General features: G+C 42.4%; 1 protein-coding gene across 1 annotated transcript; it reads left to right on the top strand.

Annotated features, from left to right (window-relative positions):
• The first annotated feature begins 16,098 nt into the window (after positions 1-16,098).
• Positions 16,099-21,044, top strand: LOC111963916 (proteinase-activated receptor 1). The gene is made up of 3 exons (XM_023987497.2): positions 16,099-16,363; positions 17,089-17,982; positions 18,185-21,044. Exons 1-3 carry the CDS (start codon positions 16,300-16,302, stop codon positions 18,574-18,576), a joined length of 1,350 nt encoding a protein of 449 aa, XP_023843265.1. The 5' UTR covers positions 16,099-16,299; the 3' UTR covers positions 18,577-21,044.
• Positions 21,045-21,488: the final 444 nt, after the last annotated feature.

The raw sequence follows: 21,488 nt of genomic DNA, 5'->3' as shown, positions 1-21,488 counted from the left end.
ATGAGGATTCACTGATGATTTACTTGCAACATTAAAGTACTGGTGCAGGAAACTGCTTAAACATGTCTCTGTTATTTCAGTTTTTTAGGAGTTTGTAAAGTCTTAATATTTCAATGATTTCACTATAAATTGTACAATTGTACAAGGATTTCTTGAACATATGTCTTTCTATAAGGGCACAAGGCGAGACCCAGATGCAGACACAGGAGGCAGATGGTTGGAGTCTTAGATGTTTACTCATTCAAAAAGGGGTAGGCAGGAGAATGGTCATGTACAGGCAAAAAGTCWAAACCAGTTTTGAGTCCAGTAAGTACCGAAGGGCAGGCAGGCAGAATAGTCAGGCAGGGGGGAATGGAGTCCAGAAAACAGGCAAGGGTCAAAACCTGGGASGACTAGCAAAAGAGAATAGAAAAAGGAGTACAGGGAAAAAAACACGCTGGTTGACTTGATAAACATACAAYACGAACTGCCACAGAGAGACAGGAAACACAGGGATAAATACACTGGGGAAAATAAGCAACACCTGGAGGGATGGAGACAATCACAAGGACAGGTGAAACAGATCAGGTTGTGACACTTTCTCTCTCTCTAATTCTGGATAGCCATCTTTGTGAATATCTGCCTTCCTCTATCATTAGAGGAGTGTTCAGGTCAGATTGCTGTAAACAACTCAGGCCCGATGCAGTGCAGACAGACAGTAGTTGTTCAGTACTGTAACTTCAGCAACATTTTAGGATTGGTTGAACTGGCCTTTACACCTCATTTCCTGTCTCTAGCTGGAACATGTCATGTGATCTCCGGGAAATAGCGGAAACCCAGACCCATGAAACAAAGACAGCCACCCTAAACGCACGCCACGCACGCACGCGCCGCACACACACACACACACACACACACACACACACACACACACACACACACACACACAGAGAGAGAGACAGTGCAGAAAGCTCTGTCTGGACACAATAGCATCATATTTAATCTGCCTCTCTAGACAGGAAGGACATTAACAGATAACACCAGATGGACCCTGGTGCTGCTGTAGGTCAAAGTTTGACTATCCAGCCTCTTCCGTAAAGAACCATGTTTTTCTTACATGTTTACTTTGCAACTGTCTGTCTCCTACTAACTTTTCCCAGCAGTGGTGGCAGTTATCATGAACATGTCAGATCTGAGAATCCTTAACCAAACTAGAAGGCAGAACCCACCTACTGTTACTCAATTATAAGCCATCACTATGAGTTAATTGCAAACCAGATTCCTGGTAGTGTGTCTAGGGTCACAGTTTCGTTCTCGTACAGTGACTTCATTACAAACACTGCTTGATTATTTTCTTGCCTTGTGTGGCTGGGAATGGTTTGATAAATAAAAAAAATAGGACAACTATTTTGTGTATGCCACAGATAATGACCATAAGAAGTAAAATATTTCAACATTGTTGGGCATTTCTGGCCAGTTGCCCTCAAACAGCATTTTTGTTATTTCCATACTATGCTGAGAAATAATAATTTGCTTACATTCTGTTCAATCCTTCAGACTGAAGTTGACAACGAGACTTTCAGTAACACCACAGCGAAAATAAGATTGGCACGGCTTTGTCACACTGAGACAACATCAGACATTCTTATCCAGAGTGCATTCACTTTTATACTGGTCCCCAAGGGACTCGAACCCACAACCCTGGAGTTGCTAGCGCCATGCTCTACCAACTAAGCCACACGGGAGCCATATGAGACATCTTTGTATATTACGTAGAGAAAGGTCAAGGTTAAGGCTTATCCTTACACAGCTACTTCAGTAGTGGACTCAAGCCTTCACGGTCAGACTGTTACGCAACTTTCCCCCCCAAAAAATTAGAAGGAAGGCGAAAGAGAGAGTTGTGGTACTTCATAATCAAAGGCTASGTTCCAATGTACTGTACTAGCATACCACTTTAAGGCATCCCCAGTACATTGCTCCATTTTAAGAGCCAGTAGGTCTACTATGGATATTGGAAAATAGCCTTGCCACGCCTCCAAAGCCGAATAGACTTCTATAAACAACAACAGGGTAACCACTAACCAGTGTCTAAGTAAAAGTTACGCAAGTGACTTAGTCACTTATTAACTCTGATATAATCAATGAAGTCATCTGTGGATGTGGATTAGATGGACTGGATAGAGAGTGGACTCTGACCTATGGATAGAGTGGAGGCTTATGTTACCCTACAAGGAGAATTTAGTCATATCCAGTGCAGGGTGTGCTGCAGCGCCGTCAGATACAGCATCTCAAATAAAGATGTATTCGTCACATACACAGTTTACAGCAGGTATAAGAGGAAATGTGCTAGCTCCCTCAACAACGCAGTAACAATAAAAACAATAACATTAATAAGAAGAGTAAAACATAGCAAGTAATAGAAGTAATAAGAGCGGTAGTATGCATAATAATGGACTGTATTAGCAAACTGATTTGCAATATAAAGTGAGCAGTGACCTTGGTCACGCAGTTGAATAAATAGTATATATAGAACAGCAGCATTGACTGTCTTGTGTGTGTGTGTGTGTGTGTGTGTGTGTGGTGTGTGTGTGTGTGTGTGTGTGTGTGTGTGTGGTGTGTGTGTGTGTGTGTGTGTGTGTGTGTGTGTGTGTGTGTGTGTGTGTGGTGTGTGTGTGTGTGTGTGTGTGTGTGTGTGTGTGTGTGTGTGTGTGTGTTTATGAGTGGTTGTGTGTAAATGTTGGTTGTGTGGGTAGTCAGAACATCATACATTGGCAATTTTGTAGGGCAATATTGCCGAGCAATGTTGCTGGCAACAGAGTGGTGTATGAGACACTGGAGCAATGATGAGCAATGAGCAACATGGACATGAATAATAGATTTCATATGAATCAAATCAAACTTTATTTGTCACATGCGCCGAGTTACTTACAAGCCCTTAAGTAAAAATTGAAAATAAAAGTAAAAAATAATTAAACAGCAGCAGTAAAATATACAATAGTGAGGCTATATACAGGGGGTACCGGTACAGAGTCAATGTGTGGGGGCACCGGTTAGTCGAGGTAATTGAGGTAATATGTACATTTAGGTAGAGGTTAAAGTGACTATGCATAGATAATAAACAGAGAGTAGCAGCAGCATAAAAGATGGGTCTGGGTAGCCATTTGATTAGCTGTTCAGGAGTCATTACGGCTTGGGGGTAGAATCTGTTAAGAAGCCTTTTGGACCTAGACTTGGTGCTCAGTACCGCTTGCTGTGCAGTAGCAGAGAGAACAGTCTATGACTAGGGTGGCAGGAGTCTTTGAAAATGTTTAGGGCCTTCCTCTGACACACCGCCTGGTATACAGGTCCTGGATGGCAGGAAGCTTGTCCCAGTGATGTACTGGGCCGTACGCAATACCCTCTGTTAGTCCCTTGTGGTCGGAGGCCGAGCAGTTGTTATACCAGGCAGTGAGCAACCAGTCAGGATGCTCTCGATGGTGCGGCTGTATAACCTTTTGAGGATCTGAGGACCCATGCAAATCTTTTCATCGTCCCTGAGGGGGAATAGGCTTTGTCCTGCCATCTTCATGACTGTCTAGGGTGTTTGGACCATGATAGTTTGTTGGTGAGCTGGACACCAAGGAACTTGAAGCTCTCAACCTGCTCCACTGCAGCCCCATCGATGAGAATGGGGGCAATGCTCGGTCTTCCTTTTCCTGTAGTCACAAATCATCTCAATTGTCTCGATCCTCGTTGTTGGTGATGAGGCCTACCACTGTTGTGTCATCAGCAAACTTGATGATGGTGTTGGAGTCGAGCTTGGCCATGAGTCATGAGTGAACAGGGAGTCAAGGAGGGGACTGAGCACGCACCCTGAGGGCCCTGTGTTGAGGATCAGCGTGGCGGATGTGTTTGTTACCTACAGTACTCTTACACCTGGGGGCGGCCCGTGAGGAATTCCAGGATCCAGTTGCAGAGGGAGGTGGTTTAGTCCAGGGTCCTTAGCTTAGTGATGAGCTTTTGAGGGCACTAATGGGTATGAACGCTGAGCTGTAGTCAATGAATAGCATTCTCACACAGGTGTTCCTTTGTCCAGGTGGGAACGGGCAGTGTGGAGTGCAAATAGAGATTGCATCAGCTGTGGATCTGTTCGGGCGGTATGCAAATTGGAGTGGGTCTAGGGTTTCTGGATAATGGTGTTGATGTGAATCATGGTCCAGCCTTTCAAAGCACTTCATGGCTACAGACGTGAGTGCTACTGGTCAGTAGTCATTTAAGCAGGTTACCTTAGTGTTCTTGGTCACACGGACTGTGGTGGTCTGCTTGAAACATGTTGGTATTACAGACTCAGTCAGGGACAGGTTGAAAATGTCAGTGAAGACACTTGCCAGTTGGTCAGCGCATGCTCGGAGTACACGTCCTGGTAATCCGTCTGGCCCTGCGGCCTTGTGAATGTTGACCTGTTTAAAGGTCTTACTCACATCGGCTATGGAGAGCGTGATCAGTCTTCCGGAACAGCTGATGCTGTCATGCATGCTTCAGTGTTACTTGCCTCGAAGTGAGTATAGACGTAATTTAGCTCATSTGGTAGGCTCATGMCACTGGGCAGCTCGTGGCTGTGCTCCCCGTTGTAGTCTGTAAAAGTTTGCAAGCCCTGCCACATCTGATGAGCGTCAGAGCCGGTGTAGTACGATTCAATCTTAGTCCTGTATTGACGKTTTTCCTGTTTGATGGTTCGTAGGAGGGKATAGCGGGATTTCTTATCAGCTTCCTGGTTAAAGTCCTGCTCCTTGAAAGCGGCAGCTCTACCCTTTAGCTCAGTGCAGATGTTACCTGTAATCCATGGCTTCTGGTTGGGGTATGTACGTACAGTCACTGTGGGGACGATGTCATCGATGCACTTACTGATGAAGCCAGTGACTGATGTGGTGTACTCCTCAATGCTTTCGGAAGAATCCCGGAACATATTCCGATCTGTMCTAGCAAAACAGTCCTGTAGCTTAGCATGTGCTTCATCTGACCACTTTGTTATTGACCGAGTCACTGGTGCTTCCTACTTTAGTTTTTGCCTGTAAGCAGGAATCAGGAGGATAGAATTATGATCAGATTTGCCAAATGGAAGGCGAGGGAGAGATTTGTACGCGTTTCTGTGTGTGGAGTAAAGTTGGTCTASAGTTTTTCCCCCTCTTGTTGCATATTTAACATGTTGGTAGAAATTAGGTGAAAAGGATTTYAGTTTCCCTGCATTAAAGTCCCCAGCCACTAGGAGCGCCGCCTCTGGATGAGCGTTTTTCTGTTTGCTTATGGGCATATACAGCTCATTGAGTGCGGTCTTAGTGCCAGCATCGGTTTGTGTGGGTAAATAGACAGCTACGAAAAATACAGAGGAAAACTCTCTAAGTAAATAGTTGTATCTACAGCTTATGGTGAGATACTCTACCTCAGGCGAGCAAAACCTTGAGACTTCCTTAGATTTCATGAACCAGCTGTTGTTTACAAATATACATAGACCGTCACCCCTTGTCTTGCCAGAGGCTGCTGTTCTATCCTGCCCAAAAGCTTAAAACCCGCCAGCTGTATGTTATTCATGTCGTCGTTCAGCCACGACTCTGTGAAACATAAGATATMACCATTTTTAATGTCCCGTTGGTAGGATATACGTGATCGTAGTTCGTCTATTTTATTATCGATTGATTGTCCGTTGGCTAATAGGARCGATGGTAAAGGTAGATTACCCTCTCTGCGACGGATCCTTACAAGGCACACGGACCTTCGTCCACGATACCTCCGTCMCTTTCTCCTGTGAATGACGGGGATGAGGGCCTTGTCGGGTGTCTGAAGTAAAAGTATTCCTCCAGGTGAGTAATCACTGTCCTGATATTTAGAAGCTCTTTTTGGTCATAAGACACGGTGCCAGAAACATTATGTACAAAACAAGTTACAAATAAAGCGAAAAAACATACACAATAGCACAATTGGTTACGGGATCGTAAAACGGCAGCCATTTCCTTCCTTCTTTATACAGTGAGTATACGAAACATTAAGACCACCTTCTCTATGATATTGACTGACCAGGCGAATCCATGTGAAAGATATGATCCCTTATTGATGGCACTTGTTAAATCCACTTCAATCAGTGTAGATGAAGGGGAGGAGACAGGTTAAATAAAGACTTTTAAGCCTTGAGACAATTGAGACATGGATTGTGTATGTGTGCCATTCAGAGGGTGAATGGGCAAGACAAAATATTTCATTGCCTTTGAACAGGGTACAGTAGTAGGTGCCAGGCGCACCGGTTTGTGTCAAGAACTGCCACACTGCTGGGTTTTTCACACTCAACAGTTTTCCATGTGTATCAAGAATGGTCCACCACCCAAAGGACAACATGGGCCAACATCCCTGTGGAACGCTTTGATACCTTGTAAAGTCTATGCCCAGACAAATTGAGGCTGTTCTAAGGGCAAAAGCGGGGGTGCAACTAAATATTAAGAAAGTGTTCCTAATGTTTGGTATACTTAGTGTATATCAACTGAAAACTCAATTTCCCCATTTATTTAAGAATATCCCATAGCTTTATGTTGCCTGTTGACTGTCACATCTGTATGGAATTTATCAGCTAACAAACAAGCAACAAACAGGTGTTGCCCCTACCCTGGGGATCCACTCAACCTACTTCCAGTCAAGTCAATGACAACGCAGACATAAGGAAAATTAGATTTTAGGAAGTGTTAATGGTATTCATCAAGCRAGCCCACTAGTAAATCATACAAAAATAAATATAAAACGAGAAACGAAATGTAGCCTGTTTGTCCCATTGACGTAACATGCATGGGTTGCGGTTAGCGTACTAATCGATTGGAATATTTCCAAATATTTTGGAACAGCAGCCTGTTCACATGACCAATATCTGTGCTCTGATTGGAGGATTCCTACAAATTGCCCAATAGGTGGAGCTGCCGATCAAGATTCCCCAGATAATAAAAAGTTGCTCATTTTCAYTAAATGCAACTTGTAGCGCTGAAATTAAAGATCCCAGAATTGTTCTATACACACAAAATTCTTATTTCTCTCAACATGTGTGCACAAATTTGTTTACATCCCTGTTAGTGAACATTTTTCCTTTGCCTAAATAATCCATCCACCTGACAGGAGTGGCATATCAAGAAGCTGATTAAACAGCATTATCATTACACAGGTGCACCTTGTGCTGGAGACAATAAAAGGCCACTCTAAAATGTGCAGTTTTGTACACTGTAATAAAGCCTTTTGTAGGGAAAACTCATTCTAATTGACTGGGCCTAACTCCCCAGTGGGTGGGCCTATGCCCCCCCAGGCCCACCCATGGCTGCGCTTCTGCCCAGTCATGTGAAATGAATAGATTATGGCCTAATYAATTTATATAAATTGACTGATTTCTTTATGTAACTCAATAAATCATTGAAATTGTTGCATGTGCGTTAATTTTTGTTCAGTATAGTTGCCAGTGTTTCATGGCCTTTAGGTACAGATAGTCTCTGTAGATAGTCTCTCTATTCCCACTACGAGAGATGAAGGAGAGTCTGAGGAGCGGAGTGCCGAAAGAGATTTCTACTTTTTAATTCACATTAAATCCTTAACTTTCGTTATGGCTGGCAAAGCAACATTCTTGGTCTCCAGCTCAAATTGATGATAACTTTTACAGTAGACCCTACTAGCCAGTAAGCACAAACTATTTAACAATCCAATAAACTTTTCTTCTAAAACATATTACAATAATGAAACTTTTTCTCATCAATTAATATTAAATTAGCTGACAATACACAGCTAACTCCTTAGCTAGCTAGCTAACAGACAACATGCTTCATGATCAAGTAATGTTAGCATATTAATAATGAACATTGACCTCTCCCATTTCAAATATAAAAGTACAATAACGTTATCATACATTTCCATTCATATTATAATATAGCTAGGCTACACAGCAAAGTAATGTTAGCAAGCTAGCTAGCTAAATAAAACAAAATAATGTCTGCATCTTTCTCACATCAACATACTGGCTGTTAGCTGAATGCTGACATTTAGCTGAACCATAGCTAGATTAGAGCGCTTACGCTTACACTACATTAGAACAAACCTGGCTTTATTTAGTCAATTTCATGGAAGTCATTAGGCCTATATGTAATAGGCTGTTACTACAATTTCAGGTAAAAACGAAATAAAACAAGTATCAAAAATAAGGAAAATGTCTGTACATTTCAGCTGTTTCAAAAACATTGCTCTGTTCTTGCATGTTTTACTGTAGCGTAAGGGTGTTGGSTCAATGAGACAATTTTGTTTACACTGCCCTGCTTAGAGGGGGGTAACTGTCAGGCGAGTGTCCTCCAGAGGCAGTGTCCTCTCCAGTGGTAAACTATGACTATAGGACCTAGGCCTTCAGAGGAACCAAATATATTCCAATATGTTGTACCAAACTAAAAAAATCTATAAATGTTACAGAAAACATAGCTTCACTTAATGCGCCCAACATTATATATTCTGTAGTGGGACCATTCTAGTTCTAGCACAGATAGAACAACAAGACATATTTAACCGGATATATAAATGTGAAGCATCCGGTTGGCATTTCCACGTACTACCAAATATGGTGATGAGGAAGTCCAGTGGCCGACAGTGGGAGAAGATTGAGCGAGATATATTTTGGCCGACATTCTGCTAATTTTCTCATCGATTAAACATTTGCTCTCCATACAGTTTTCTGTTTCCAAAACTAGAATCWGTGACAAACGGAGTGTACTAAGTTTGGTACACTTGACATACCTAATTGTTTATAGAGATGACTTTGTTTAGGACGAGTGCACTAAGTAGTGGGCGTTTCCTAATGAACAATATCATGCATATTCAGTAGGGCACAAATGGTCCTCGTCCTCATCTTGAAGGTAGCTAGCTAACTTGGTGGTAGCTAGCTAGCTTGTCCCCCGTAGATAGAGCAAGCTAGCCCATTCACAACTCACAAAATAAATCATAAAAAAACGTACTTGGCTTAAATAGCTAGGGTTAGTTAAAAAAAATATTTGGTTCTAGTGAAGGAGGAGCAATGCTTTTTGATGACATTATGAATGAATCAAACAGGCCTGGCCGCGCTTCGGCTGCGGTAAACACAGAGACAGAACCACCATGGACACAACATGACACATAGCATAAAATAATGCACTGTTTCCACAACCTATGGTAGCCGATCACCAATAGCGACAACAACAGTGTCACATCAAAGGTGGCAGGCTCATGGTGCTGAAATGACAGTGATCGTAATACCTGTGCACTCCATGGAACTGAAGCAGAGCCCATTTTGGTCAAACACATACGCCTCAATCACACCGACAGCATCATTGCGTTTTAGTACACCAGAAGTACATTCATTTCCAATGAAACGCTGCGTTTGCCTTGCAGCATTGCGTTGTAGAGGCAGTTGCAGTGTGTTCTGTGAGGTGCACACGTTGGATTTATAGAACGCATACGTCAAACTGTATGCGTAGACGGCTTGACAGAAATGGTAGCAGAAGGTGAATGTTGAACTTTTGTTGCACACATATCTAGATGATGCTGRATACCATTTTGCTCAATGACACTGTCGGTGTGATCAAGGCTGATAGACAGGCGACAGCAGTCACACACAGCATCAAGTTCAAGAATAAGCAGCTCATTCACTCCAGTAGGCCCCATGTAATCATAACAATTCAAAAGCACAACAATTTAATTTCCACAATGAAATGAACAAACGAGCTATTACTTCCCATTGCAAAGATATTTGATTACATTTATCACACTAACCGGTGGTCTTAAGTATAAATGCAACAACGTTTCACAGTCATTATTTTCAATGAGATTCCTAACAGCAAGCGAGTTGCAATAAAATACAGTACTACTCAACAGATGATTATCATTTGTAAACAAAGTTTGAAAGTTAATCTTGAAAATGGTAGCAGAAGGTYAAAGTTTAACTTTTGTTGCACATATTTCCAGATGATGCTGCACACCATTTTGTGTCTCGATCGCACCACGCCTCAATCACACCAACAGCGTCTCTGCTCAAAATGACACCAACAGCATCATTGCGCAAAATGGTATGCAGCATCATCTGGATATATGTGCAACAAAAGTTTAACCTACACCTTCTGCTACCATTTCTGTCAAGCCGTCTACGCATACAGTTTGAGGCATAAATTCGATAACTCCAAGGTATGCACCACACAGAACGCACTGCAACTGCCTCTGCAACTCAATGCTGCAAGGAAAATGTAGCATTGGAAATGAATGTACTACTGGTGTACCAAAATGCAATGATTCTGTCGGTGCATGCACCACTAATTATTTTCTCTTGAGCTCTCAATAGTGATTTGTCTAGGTCTAGGACATTTTCTTTTTTTGTGTGAAATTTTCATTGTTGGACATTAAAGACTGTAAAAAAAACACCAGGAATCAGCTCATGTGATTTTAATTTAAGAAATCTGTTCCCAAGTATTCCCACGCATAATAGAGAGGCAAGACGTGATGTCACACCCATCTTCCCCATTATCCCTGGTGCATTTATACCGGGGATAGTTCACCTGGTTTTCTTTTACCATTCTGCCTGACCTGAGCCGTTCTGTACCTCTTGACACTGCCCTGGATTATTGACCCCTGCCTGCCCTGACCCTGCCTGACATTCTGTACCTTACGGACTCTGCCTGCCCTTAACCTGTCGTTTGCCTGCCCCGTTTCGTAAATAAACATTTATTTCAAACTGTCTGCATCTGGGTCTTGTCCTGAGGTCTGATACGTAATCTTAATTGTCCCACCCATTGCAAGTCAAAATGTGATTGGTTCATTCCACTGTCTCTCAAATTCTGCTCTAATGCCATTGAACGGGAGAGGCTTTCTTTCCAGCTTCTTAAGGCCTAGCCAATGGCTGGCTGAGCTAGATTTTTCTACCAAGAGACTAACAAAAAATCCTGATTGGATTTATTTTCTTCATTATTAACCATTCTCTTTTCAACACAAACTGAAGAGGAAATCAGAAAATTATTGTAAAGATGAAATAGAAATTAAAACTGAATTCAATTAAAAATATACATGTTCTTAAATCCTTGGGCCTTCTCTGAAGTGTAAGTGTGAAGACCCTCTAAGGTGCAGGTCTGTGCAGGGAGAACTAGGGTTAGCTGTTCAGCAGTCTGATCACATGGGCGGTATTAGCTGTCTCAGATCCTGTTGGAGGAAGCTGAGCATGCACCCCTAGGTGGCTCCTGTGTTGAGGATCAGGGTGGCAGAGGTGTTTTTGCTTATTGGAGCTAAGGAAGAGTTTTACACATTAATCACAGATCAAAAGTGCAGAGAATTCCAATTTTGTTTGGTCTTTTAATTTTACACCATGTTTTTCACTAGTTCAATCATCTAGAAACAGTGTTCATGATTGATTGAATCTGAACACGTTCTGAAGCTGGATGGGTAGACAGAACATTCGGGGGACTGTTTCTAAACAGCAAGGTCAGTTTACTTTCCCAGGGAAAAGCAGCCTCTGGGAATAGACAGGAAAACAGAGAGGTTTTTAAATGCTTGAGCAAGGTCAACATCAGTACAAATACATTCCTCTTACAGGATTCACACCAAGCTGATATCAGACCTCAGGATAAGACCCAGATGCAGAKAGTTCGAAGTAACAAAAGTGTATTACAAAAACAGGGGGCAGGCAAATGACAGGTCAAGGACAGGCAGAGGTCAGTAATCCAGAGCAGAGTCTGAAAGGTACAGAACGCCAGGCAGAACGGTCAAAACCGGCAAGACTAGCGRGAAAAACAGGAGTACGGGGAAAACTGTTGGTAAGCTTGACAAGACAAACTGGCAACAGACAAACAGAAAACACAGGTATAAATGCACAGGGGAAAATGGGGAACACCTGGAGAGGGGTGGAGAGAAGCACAAGACAGGTGAAACAGATCAGGGTGTGACAGCCGAGACATTTTGACTGGTAAAAAGTATAGCCGATTATAACTTCCATTATGAAGTACATTATATAATAATGTGTTGTCCCACAGTGATTTATTCAGTGTTATACAACGGGTGGGTGAATGCTGATTGGTTAAAACCGCATTCCAGTCTGGGTTTATTCCAAGAGTTACCATTGGCTAAATCTTTGACGTTAAAATGCCTATTTACTCTGTTCCATCTGACTGCGCAATCCACTGTCTCATCAGCCCAGCCAGGCAATTTATAAACTTGATCTCCACTATAAAAAGCATCTAGACATTATCTCACATTTCTTTTAGACTAACATTTAGCTTTCAACAGTTGAGATTTGTCTAAACCTTGCTCTCTGTKTCTCRTACATTTGCAACATTGTTCCAATTTTCAAATTCGATCTCCAGCTGTCCCATCGTAATGAACATGTCGGGATGAGACAGACAGGCAGTCAACTTTTCTCAGCCAGTCGAAATCATGAGTCAGCATAATTTTTGGGATATATACAAAGAACTATCAATAGAAAACAGGTCAAACGAAACGAAGTGCAGCTAGTTGGCTGTSTTTCTAGCTTCAGTTGGAAGTGATTGTGTTAGTTGTGTTGTTGGCTAGCTCCTCTGAATAACAGTGTCCTGACGAGAGAGTTGTAACATCTGCTTCCAACTCACACTCTCAAACACGTAGATCCCCTGAACGCAGCTCACTTTCCAGCTCACACTCTCAAACACATAAATCCCCTGAATGCAGCTCACTCTCCAGATCCTAATCATCTGAATTCTGATCACCTGTTCACACACCTGTAAGTCATTATCACACACTATTTAGTTCAGTTCTTTGCACCCCATCATTGTGAGATATTGTTTGTTTTGTGACACACTTCTATTCGGAGTGCTGGGTTTCCAGGAATTTACCCCTGGACCCAGTTACCGACYTCATCCTTTGGTCCTTTACAATAAACACCTGATGTGCCCTGCGCTTCAAACCAACTCTCTGTCTCCCATCGTGTTCATTACAAGAGCACATTTTCTATGCCAGGTGAAATCGTGCATCATTAGTTCATTGTTATGGATTTTTCAAAATAAATGTCACTYGAGAACAGCTTAAACTAATGGAACTGCAGCCACTTTGCTGTTTTTCTGGCTGACGTGGCTAAGTTAGTCGTAGTTGGCTAGCTAGCAAGCAAGGAATAAGTACGATGCCAGCCGGTATGACAATGGAACATTTAGAACGAACGACTGGGTTCTCCATAGATGGAGAACAAAAAGACTGAACAACTGGGTCACAGCTCTGGCAACCGAACCGATAGAATGAACGACCAGCCGGCTTGGGTAGCAACCCTAGATTTGTGTTGGGACTATATCTTGTGATAGTATGAATAAATTAATAAAAATGTTTRTAATTGAAATGTCAATCATTATTTGAGTATGTTTGTAACCCATTGTATAAAAGTGGTAATGCCCTCGAAGCCGGTGTTTGGGGCCTAACAACACCCATGCCAATATATCCTCCAAACACCGGCTTCTCTGGCATTATCACTTAATTATAAATGTGCTCTGCTGTACCACAGAGACTCAGCTGCAACTGTTGTATCTGCTCTTACAGAAATAAATTCCTTGCCATTCTTACACATCCTCTCTTGCTCACTCTCCCTCTTGAAAAATGGGGAAATTCCTGGAAATTCTGATGCCGACCATTATCAAAATCAGATCTGCACAAAATAGAGGAAATGCATCTTACAGGGGCACAACTTTCACTGGGGGAAATTGCATTTTTGTCCCCCCCAGTTTTATCATTGGAATGTGATACAAACAAGGAAACGGTGTGCTTCAAGACCATGCGGATGCCTCCAAGCGGTCAGGTAGACTGTTTGGAGTGTTTATCTGACATAAATAAATAAATATATATACATACAGTACCAGTCAAAAGTTTGGACACACCTACTCATTCAAGGGTTTATCTTAATRTTACTATTTTCTGCATTGTAGAATAATAGTGAAGACATCAAAAATATTAAATAACACATATGGAATCATGTAACCAAAAAAGTGTGAAACAGATCAAAATATACTTTATATTTGAGATTCTTCAAAGTAGCCACCATTTGCCTTGACAGCTTTGCACACTCTTGGCATTCTCTCAACCAGCTTCATGAGGTAGTCATCTGGAATGCATTTCAATTCACAGGTGTGCCTTGTTAAAAGTTGATTTTTTGAATGTCTTTCCTTCTTAATGCGTTTGAGCCAATCAGTTGTGTTGTGATAAGGTATACAGAAGATAGCCCTATTTGGTAGAATACCAAGTTCATATTATGGCAAGAACAGCTCAAATAACCAAAGAGAAATGACAGTCCATCATTACTTTAAGACATGAAGGTCAATGCAGAACATTTCAAGAACTTTGAAAGTTTCTTCAAGTATAGTCGCAAAAACCATCAAGCGCTACGATGAAACTGCCTCTCATCAGGACCGCCACAGGAAAGGAAGACTCAGAGTTACCTCTGCTGCAGAGGATAACTTCATTAGAGTTACCTGTACCTCAGYTTACAGCCCAAATAAATGCTTCAGAGTTCACGTAACAGACACATCTCAACATCAACTGTTCAGAGGAGACTGCGTGAATCAGGCCTTCATGGTCAAATTGCTGCAAAGAAACCACTACTAAAGGATACGATTTGCATGGGCAAAGAAACATGAACAAGTGCAGTCGCAAAAACCATCAAGTGCTATGAGGAAACTGTCTCTCATGAGGACCGCTACAGGAAAGGAAGACCCAAAGTTACCCCTGCTGCAGAGGATAAGTGCATTAGAGTTACCAGGCTCAGAAATGAACTGCACCTCAGATTGTCCTTTGCAGAGTTCAAGTAACAGACACATCTCAACATCAACTGTTCAGAGGAGACTGCGTGAATCAGGCCTTCGTGGTTAAATTGCTGTAAAGAAACCACTACTAAAGGACACCAATAATAAGAAGAGACTTGCTTGGGCCAGGAAACACGAGCAATGGACATTAGAACGGTGGAAATCTGTCCTTTGGTGTGATGAGTCCAAATTTGAGATTTTTGGTTCCAACCAGCATGTCTTTGTGAGATGCAGAGTAGGTGAATAGATGAMCACTGCATGTGTGGTTCCCATCTTGGAGCATGTAGGAGGAGGTGTGATGGTGTGGGGGTGCTTTGCTGGTGACACTGCCAGTGATTTATTTAGAATTCAAGGCACACTTAACCAGCATGGCTACCACAGCATTCTGCAGCGATACGCCATCCCATCTGGTTTGCGCTTAGTGGGACTATCATTTGTTTTTCAAAACACACCTCCAGGCTGTGTAAGGGCTATTTGACCAAGAAGAKGAGTGAAGGAGTGCTGCATCAGATGACCTGGCCTCTACAATCACCCAACCTCAACCCAATTGAGATGGTTTGGGATGAGTTGGACTGCAGAGTGAAGGAAAAGCAGCCAACAAGTGCTCCGCATATGTGGGAAATCATTCCAGGWGACTACCTCGAAGCTGATTGAGAGAATGCAAAGCTGTCCTCAAGGCAAAGGGTGGCTACTTTTAAGAATATAAAATATATTTTGATTTGTTTAACAGTTTTTRGGTTACTAGATGATTCCACATGTGTTATTTCATAGTTTTGATGTCTTCATTATTATTCTACAATGTAGAAAATAGTAAAAAATTAAGAATAACCCACGAGTAGGTGTGTCCAAACTATTTGACTGGTACTGTATGTCCCCCGACTTCTAAATCCAAAGTTGAGCCCCTGCAGCTTTATATTATCAAAAACAAGCACATACATACTAAACTAAAAAACATCAAACTGACAAAATAGCCATCTTCACATATGACCTCAGTGTTTGAAATTAATGAAATTGTTGAAAAATGTTATTGTCTGCTCTGGTCAAACTTTATGTTGTGGGTCTAGGAAGAAATAACTGGGACTATCAGTGTCAAAAAAGTACATTTTGTTTTCCAAAAATCCATAGGCTAGGTCTATTTAATAACAATTATCCTAACAAGAAAACAGCATCGATCTCCATTCAGTCAAAAATGTCATTCAACATTAAATATTGACCAACGTGAAATCTTTGACATGCAGCTGCATTATTCTTCCGTTCCGATCCTTGATCCRAACTGATGACATCAGAAGAAATGAACGCGCGCCCTGCTGAAAAAAATGCTATAATATGCGTCATGGTGGGACAGGCGACTGTGAGCTGTCTGAAAACGACAGTTTAGTAAAGTTTAGTACAGCAACAGTGAGGAGACAGACCAAACATAGTTTCAAAAACGTTTCCAGGTCTAGCAGGAGCGCTGTAGGCTTTATTAGTAAACCTGTTCATCTTTACGGGACTTCATTGCGGTTCTGGGAGGATGTTGTATAAACGTTTTCTTATCCTGGCAGCCGTGCATGCGGCGTCGTCCGCGGTTTATAACGGTGAGTAGAATTCCCCTTATGTGTGATGAAATGTTTGTTTCCTCATAAACTGTGTCACTTTTACTTAAAGTATTTCATACAAACAACGTGTAGGCGACACTTAGTAGACCCTCTTGATACATGGCCACACATATTATTTTGCAAATGATAACTCATTCTTCTAGGTCGGTGACTTCATTTTTAAGCGCTGAATTATCACAACATAGGCCTAAATGTAGCCAACAAAATCATGCACGTTTTTTTTTTTTTTGTAAATTGTCTCCAAACATTTATAGACAGTCAGGCATACATATTCCTAAATATAAATTACCAAGTCATGGTATATTTTGAATAGGCCTATAGACTATTGTAACCAGAAATAATGAYTTATATTCATTCTCTCACACATTGTGTACTTTACTGATATTCCTTTCATTCATAGGCTGTGATGGATCAAAACACATTAAAATTAATTGCCATGGTCAGGACCCCAGAAGTGTTCTTTTTGAACACATTTAAGTAGTTGGCCATTTTATTGACAGGATCAGCATTTTATTAACATTGTATCCCCTCATATCAGGACATGCCTCATCCCATTTCAAGGAAATCCTATAAAGAAAACCAAACAGTGATTGAGGCTCTCCACACCACTGGGCTCTATGATTGTATTACAATGTAGACTGCAGTGCTCCACACCTATCCTCATGTGTGGCTGACTCACGTCTCTATGTTGTTTTTCTACTCAGGCAGCTCCATCGTTAGGACCTTTGCCAGGAGATTAGTCACGGAATGGCCSCTGGTCACAGACGAGCATATAGATCTGGACCTGCTGGACTACTACCCAAACGAAGACAGAAATGGGCCCGGAGGCAGACTTAACATTGGATCTGCACCAGGACAGAGAGTTGGGTTTATTAACGGGTCCAGACTGGGACAGGTGGAACTGGGCTCGGTCAGGAATGTTACAGGAGTCTGGTCTTACGCTATCTCTGTTACGGCCAACGACTTCCTCACAGGCCGTCTGTCCACCATCTTCATCCCGACGCTTTACAGCGTCGTCTTCCTCATCAGCGTGCCCCTCAACACTGTTGCCATGTTGTCCTTTGCCCGACGGAGCCGGCCCATGAAGCCGGCGGTGATCTACATGRTGAACCTGGCGGCCGCTGACCTCCTGTTCACCCTACTGTTGCCCTTCAAGATCGTCTACCACTACAGTGGCAACGACTGGGGCTTCGGCGAGGGGATGTGCCGCCTGGTCACCGCCGCCTTCTACTGCAACATGTACTCCTCCATCCTCCTTATGACCTGTATCAGCGTGGACCGCCTGCTGGCCGTGGCCTACCCCATCAACTCCCTGGCCTGGAGGAGTCCATGTAACGCAGCCCTGGCCTGCAGCTCCATGTGGGTCCTGGCTGTGGGCGGCTCGCTGCCCCTGGTCCTCTCACAGCAGACGGTCTACTACGACCCACTGGGCATAACCACCTGCCATGACATCCAGGACCTGAAGCTGTTAGAGGGGCGCTACCTCTTCTTCTTCCCCATTCTCTCCTGCACCCTCTACTTCCTGCCGCTGTTCGTCACGGTGACCTGCTACTCCCGGGTGGTGCAGGTGCTCAACAGGGCTCCACGCGGCGTCATAGGTAAACAGAAACCAGACTCATGCACTTCACAAATGATATGCAGCACTGTCATCATGCAGTTTTACTAAGAGGAGCGGTTATCCCAGACCAAGATTTTGGTCTAAAAAGTTGTCTATTTGTATTGATTCTCTTTTCCATGTCTTCTGCACAACAACCTTCCCCATAAGAGGATAACAGCGTTTTCTATTGGCATTTGATCTAGGTCGTTCAAGGCAGAAGGCACGAGCAGTGGTGATGGTGGTCATCGTGCTGGTGGTGTTTGTGATCTGTTTCACGCCCACCAACGCCATCCTCCTGGCTCACTACCTCCAGATTGGTGGGCGGGTGGCGGGGGAGCCGGACGCCACTCACGTGGCCTACCTGGTGTCTCTGTGTGTGGGGAGCATAAGCTGCTGCCTGGACCCCCTGGTCTACTACTTTGGCTCATCCCGGTGCCAGAGGCAGCTTGCGGGGGCTCTGGGGTGCCGGGTGGCAGCAGAGGGAGGGAAGAATCTGGCCTCATCCTCTGGTTCTTCCAGGACCAGCACCAGGATAAGTAAGGTGGATGCCTTCCAGGCCAGCCTCAGCAGCCAGTACAAGAAACTCCTGGTCTGATGGATGGAGATACAGAGAGCTGTTTCTGATTCATTTACTAAAGTGAAGAATATATATTTAATTGACTGAAGTGAAGAATATATATTTAGTATGTACACTGAGTATACCAAACATTCGGAACACCTTCCTAATATTAAGTTGCAATCCCACCCTTTTGCATTTAGAACAGCCTTAATTCATCGGGGCATGGACTCTACAAGGTGTCGAGTCCAAAGCTTCCCACAGTTGTGTCAAGTTGGCTGGATGTCCTTTGAGTGGTGGACTATTCTTGATACACACAGGAAACTGTTGAGTATGAAAAATCCAGCAGCATTGCAGTTCCTAACACAAACCGGTGCKCCTGGCACCTACTACCATACCCTGTTCAAAGGCACTTCAATCTGTTGTCTTGCCCATTCCTCTGAAAGGCACACATACACAATCCATGTTTTAATTGTCTCAAGGCTTTACCTGTCTCCTCCCCTTCAACTACACTGATTGAAGTTGATTTAGCACGTGACATTAATAAGGGATCATAGCTTTCACCTGGTCAGTCAATGTCATGGAAAGAGCAGGGGTTCTTAATGTTTTGTATACTCAGTGTATTTCCCCTTTTTCAGACAGTGTATATATGGTCTTAAAGATAGCCATGGACCAAGCTAGGTTTTTTCTGAGGAGACAGAATGGATTTGGCTCGTACATTGAATTCAGTCAGACATTCATCTGTAGCCTGTGACTCCTGGGCCTGGTTTAGCTATGCCCAACTATATGAAGAAGATACATATTTAATAAAAAATAATTGAACCTTTTATTTAACTAGGCAAGTCAGTTAAGAACAAATTCTTATTTACAAGGACGGCCTACCCCGGCCAAACCAGTGCAAGAGGCTGCTGGTCTGATTGATATGGATCAAAGCTGTTTCTGACCTGAACCCAACCACCAAGAAGGTACATTAGGGTGAGAGGAAAGGAACATTTCCATTTATAAAAATGGAATGCATGATAATGTATAACATCTTAAATTTGTATCTTAAATACATTTCCCATGGAAGTTGAAGTTGCTATTCTTGAAGTAGGTTTATGGTCCCCAAAGCAGTGTCTATGAAGTTTGATGGTTTGTGATAAGGGAATAACAAAGGGGTTATTGTTCAATCATGTATTGTACKATTTCTTAAAAGAACACTGTGGACAATACAAGGAAATGCTTTTATACGCAGGTTTAGTGAGCTCACGTCCATGCCTGTAGTGTAGGATCTGTTTCTGTTCATTTTGTTAACATTTACCATTTTTTCTATGTACAAATATTTACTCAGCAAAGTGAAATGTATAGCCTATGTTGTCGATGTTGCATAGAAATACCATGCACTATATATTATATCGCTACAATAACTTTAGCTCAGACTCATTATTGCAGTAAAWTTCCAATTGTGTGAATATATATAGTGTTTGCAGAAATGGAAAAGCTATTAGACAACTCCAATACACAGCCTAGTGGTGCTAAGTTGGAGTAAGTTGTGCTGTGATGCCCCCTATTGGTCTAAATCATACTTACTTCAAGTCCATTTTATTTCACATTACATCCAGCGGGTGGTGCTTTGTAGCTACTTATACTGAACAAAAATATAAACGCAACARGTAAAGTTTTGGTCCCAAGTTTCATGAGCTGAAATAAGATCCCAGAAATGTTCCATACCCACAAAAAGCTTATTTCCCTAAAATGTTGTGCACAAATCCCTGTTAGTGAGCATTTCTCCTTTGCCAAGATAATCCATCCATCTGCCAGGTGTGGCATATCAAGAAACTGATTAAACAGCATGATCATTACACAGGTYCCTTGTGCTGGGGACAATAAAAGGCCACTCTAAAATGTGCCATTTTGTCACAGATGTCAGAAGTTTTGAGGGAGCGTGCAATTGGCGTGCTGACTGCAGGAATGTCCACCAGAGCTATTGCCAGAGAATTTAATGTTCATTTCTCTACCATATGCCGCCTCCAACGTTGTCTCACAACCACAGACCACGTGTAATCACACCAGCCCAGGATCTCCACATCCGGCTTCTTCACCTGAGGGATTGTCTGAGACCAGCCACCCGGACAACTGATGAAACTGAGGAGTATTTCTGTCTGTAATAAAGCCCTTTTTTCAGGGAAAAACTCATTCTGATTGGCTGGGTGGGCCTATGCCCTCCCAGGCCCACCCATGGCTGCACCCCTGCCCGTTCATGTGAAATCCATAGATTAGGACCTAATGAATTTATTTCAATTGACTGATTTCCATATATGAACCTTAACTCAGTAACATTTTTGAAATTGTTGCATGTTGCATATTTTTGTTCAGTATATAGTTCAAACAAGTACTCAGCTTGCTAATAGAACATATTTGGTTTGAATAAATTAAACATATGCTGAATTTTWATGGTTTTAGGTGCCATAAAGACATTACAAAAAAGCAATGGTAAATATTTCTAATAAAGCATCCTTTCATCTTTAGTATCCTTTCATTTTTTAAATGTTTATTAGGAGGAAGGATTTCAAATAATGGACGCCGGAGGCATTGCGATTTGCTGAAATATTAAGTAATACATTTTAACGCACACACACACATATACACACACTCATGCATGTTGATAATTTTAGGTAGTTGACCAAATTAGTTCTACAATAAACAATACTTTTTCTTCTATTATGATCTTAAGACAAAAGGTCAGATAACATTGTTACTTCCTGTTCTCTCCTCTGTCCTCCCATACCATCCCCAATCACCAGCAATCCTATCCATTCCATTCCTCCTTTCCACCTGAAGAAAGACAAACAGAGCAGGAGAAAAGCACCTGAGAGTCCTCAAGCAACTAGCCTTCTGCATTAAATCACACATTTTATTGGCCAAACAGAGATGCTAGTGACTAAGTCAAACAAAAAGACCAAACCTTTGGA

This window comes from Salvelinus sp. IW2-2015, linkage group LG5, assembly GCF_002910315.2.
Source record: "Salvelinus sp. IW2-2015 linkage group LG5, ASM291031v2, whole genome shotgun sequence".
NCBI classification, from domain to species: Eukaryota; Metazoa; Chordata; class Actinopteri; order Salmoniformes; family Salmonidae; genus Salvelinus; species Salvelinus sp. IW2-2015.
The sequence above is the reverse complement of the archived record's forward strand: the minus strand, read 5'-3'. Positions and strand labels throughout refer to the sequence as shown.